The following is a 2,072-nucleotide window of genomic DNA, read 5'->3' as shown; positions in this document are numbered from 1 at the left end:
ATTCCATCTACCCACTCTTCATGAGACAGTTGATGCTACTCTAGGAAGGAATGTTGAGATAAATAATCTTTGGACTGAATAAGCCACTAATTTATAGAAGTGAATAGGCAAAAATACAACTTAAATTATTGTTATTTCAGACATAGGAATGAGATGTTCTTTGGACTTTCTGAATATCTGTATTCATGCTCAGTAGTGAAAGTGAACCATTATAAAATAAGATCTGTTTGAATTAAGACCATAATGCTTCTTTAAGTCTGTGGGTCTAAGAGTAATAGAAAAGAAACTTCACTGGTTAATAGGACCATAATTTCAGCACTGTATTGCAGACTTGAATAAGAACACATAGTAAAAGATGAAATGTTTATATGTACCTATCTTTAACTTTTGAAGTCTTTTTGGTTTCCTAATTCTTTGAAAGAAACACCATCTTTTTTATTGAGTCTTTGAAGGCTTGTTTAACTTGATTATTCCGTAGAGTATAAATGAAAGGGTTCATCAGAGGGATGACTGACGTGTTGAGCAATGACACCACCTTATTCATGGCCACAGATTCCTTTGCTGGTTTCATATACATAAAAATGCAACTTCCATAGGTGATGGAAACTACAATCATGTGGGAAGAACAGGTGGAGAAAGCCTTCTTTCTTTGCTGAACTGAAGGGAGTCTTAAAATAGTCTTGATGATGTATGTGTAGGACACAAATACACAGACTAATGTAAACATAAGGGTCAGCACAGCCATAAGTAAAACAATTTGCTCTACAAATTGAGTGTCTGAGCATGCAATCATCAGAAGAGGAGATGCATCACAGGCAAAATGGTCAACAAGATAGGAGTTACAGAAATCCAGCTGAACTCCTAGGCTAAGTGGGGGGAGTATGACAAATAACCCAATCAGCCAACACAAAAGGACAAGAATGGTGCAAACCCTGTCACTCATGATGGTGGTGTAGTGCAGGGGCTTGCAGATGGCCACGTAGCGGTCATAGGACATGGCAGTTAGAAGAAAAAATTCTGTTACCCCAATTAGGATGATAAAAAATAATTGGACAGCACAAGCATTAAAGGTAACCCTTCTGTCCCCAGTTGTCAGGCTATACAGGAATCGAGGAACACAGACAGTTGTAAGTACTATTTCTAAGATGGAGAAATTCCGAAGGAAAAAGTACATGGGTGTTTTAAGAGTAGAGTCAACCAAACTGAGGAGAATAATGATGAGATTTCCAGCAACAGTGAAAATGTAGGTGAGAAACAGAAATACTGAAAGAAAAGCCTGTAGATGTGGGTCATCTGTTAATCCAAGTAGGATGAATGTTATTGCAGAATGATTTTTCATCAGTGTCTTCAGATATGTTAGAAAATAATAAACTCTGAATCTGAGAAATAGAATAGAAAAATAATATTCAATAAACTGTATAGAGGAAAATAGCCAAGCAAGTCAGGAGAAGCCCATTTTTAAACATTCAGTACATCATCAATACTCTGATGTAGAAGTGATTACACTTGCTATATTCCTGTATGCTTCTTTACCTTGGCTTCAGAATGTGGTTTTATAGAAAATATCTTTCTGGAGTTTCATTTTCCCTGCAGGTGCAGGGCCAATTATAAAGTATATAAAAAAATTGCACAAGGATGTCCCAGTCCCCTAAGATTAGGGCAGCTGTCATGGTGTCCTCACTCCTCAGTGTAGAGTAGGAAAATATCTGTATAAAAATTTTATTTCCCCAACCTTCAGAAGATTATGTCAGAAATCATTCTCACACCCTGCACCAATATAATACCAACAAGGCTTACTTGTATTATTCTGTGTTTTGCAACACTTGTCTTTAAATAACTCCTTAATCTCTATACACTAGAGAAGACTTTTCTGTGTGGGTCACGGGAGCACTACCACAGAGTTACTATGAAATTTCCTGGCTCTCTTATTCTCCAGAACTTCTTATTAGGTACTCTTTTATGTTAATATGCTGAAATTTCAAGTGTGTGTCCCTCCCATGTAACAGTTTGACCAGCATATTTTTTGCTTCCTTTCCTGAATTCCTGTTTCACCACCCTTCTGTTGTCTAACA

At 36.9% G+C, this 2,072-nt stretch overlaps 1 protein-coding gene across 1 annotated transcript; it reads right to left on the bottom strand.

Moving 5' to 3' along the window:
- Positions 1 to 406: 406 nt before the first annotated feature.
- Positions 407 to 1,348, bottom strand: LOC118929178 (olfactory receptor 6C2-like). The gene has a single exon (XM_036919089.2). It carries the CDS (start codon positions 1,337 to 1,339, stop codon positions 407 to 409), a length of 933 nt encoding a protein of 310 aa, XP_036774984.2. The 5' UTR covers positions 1,340 to 1,348.
- Between the last annotated feature and the right edge of the window lie 724 nt (positions 1,349 to 2,072).

The sequence above is a fragment of the Manis pentadactyla genome, chromosome 10 (assembly GCF_030020395.1).
Source record: "Manis pentadactyla isolate mManPen7 chromosome 10, mManPen7.hap1, whole genome shotgun sequence".
Taxonomy (NCBI): domain Eukaryota; kingdom Metazoa; phylum Chordata; class Mammalia; order Pholidota; family Manidae; genus Manis; species Manis pentadactyla.
This window is presented reverse-complemented; position numbering and strand designations above follow the sequence as displayed.

What these genes read in the sequence shown, in the direction of transcription:
- LOC118929178 (XM_036919089.2), bottom strand. Translation starts at nt 1,339, where the DNA reads ATGAAAAATCATTCTGCAATAACATTCATCCTACTTGGATTAACAGAT.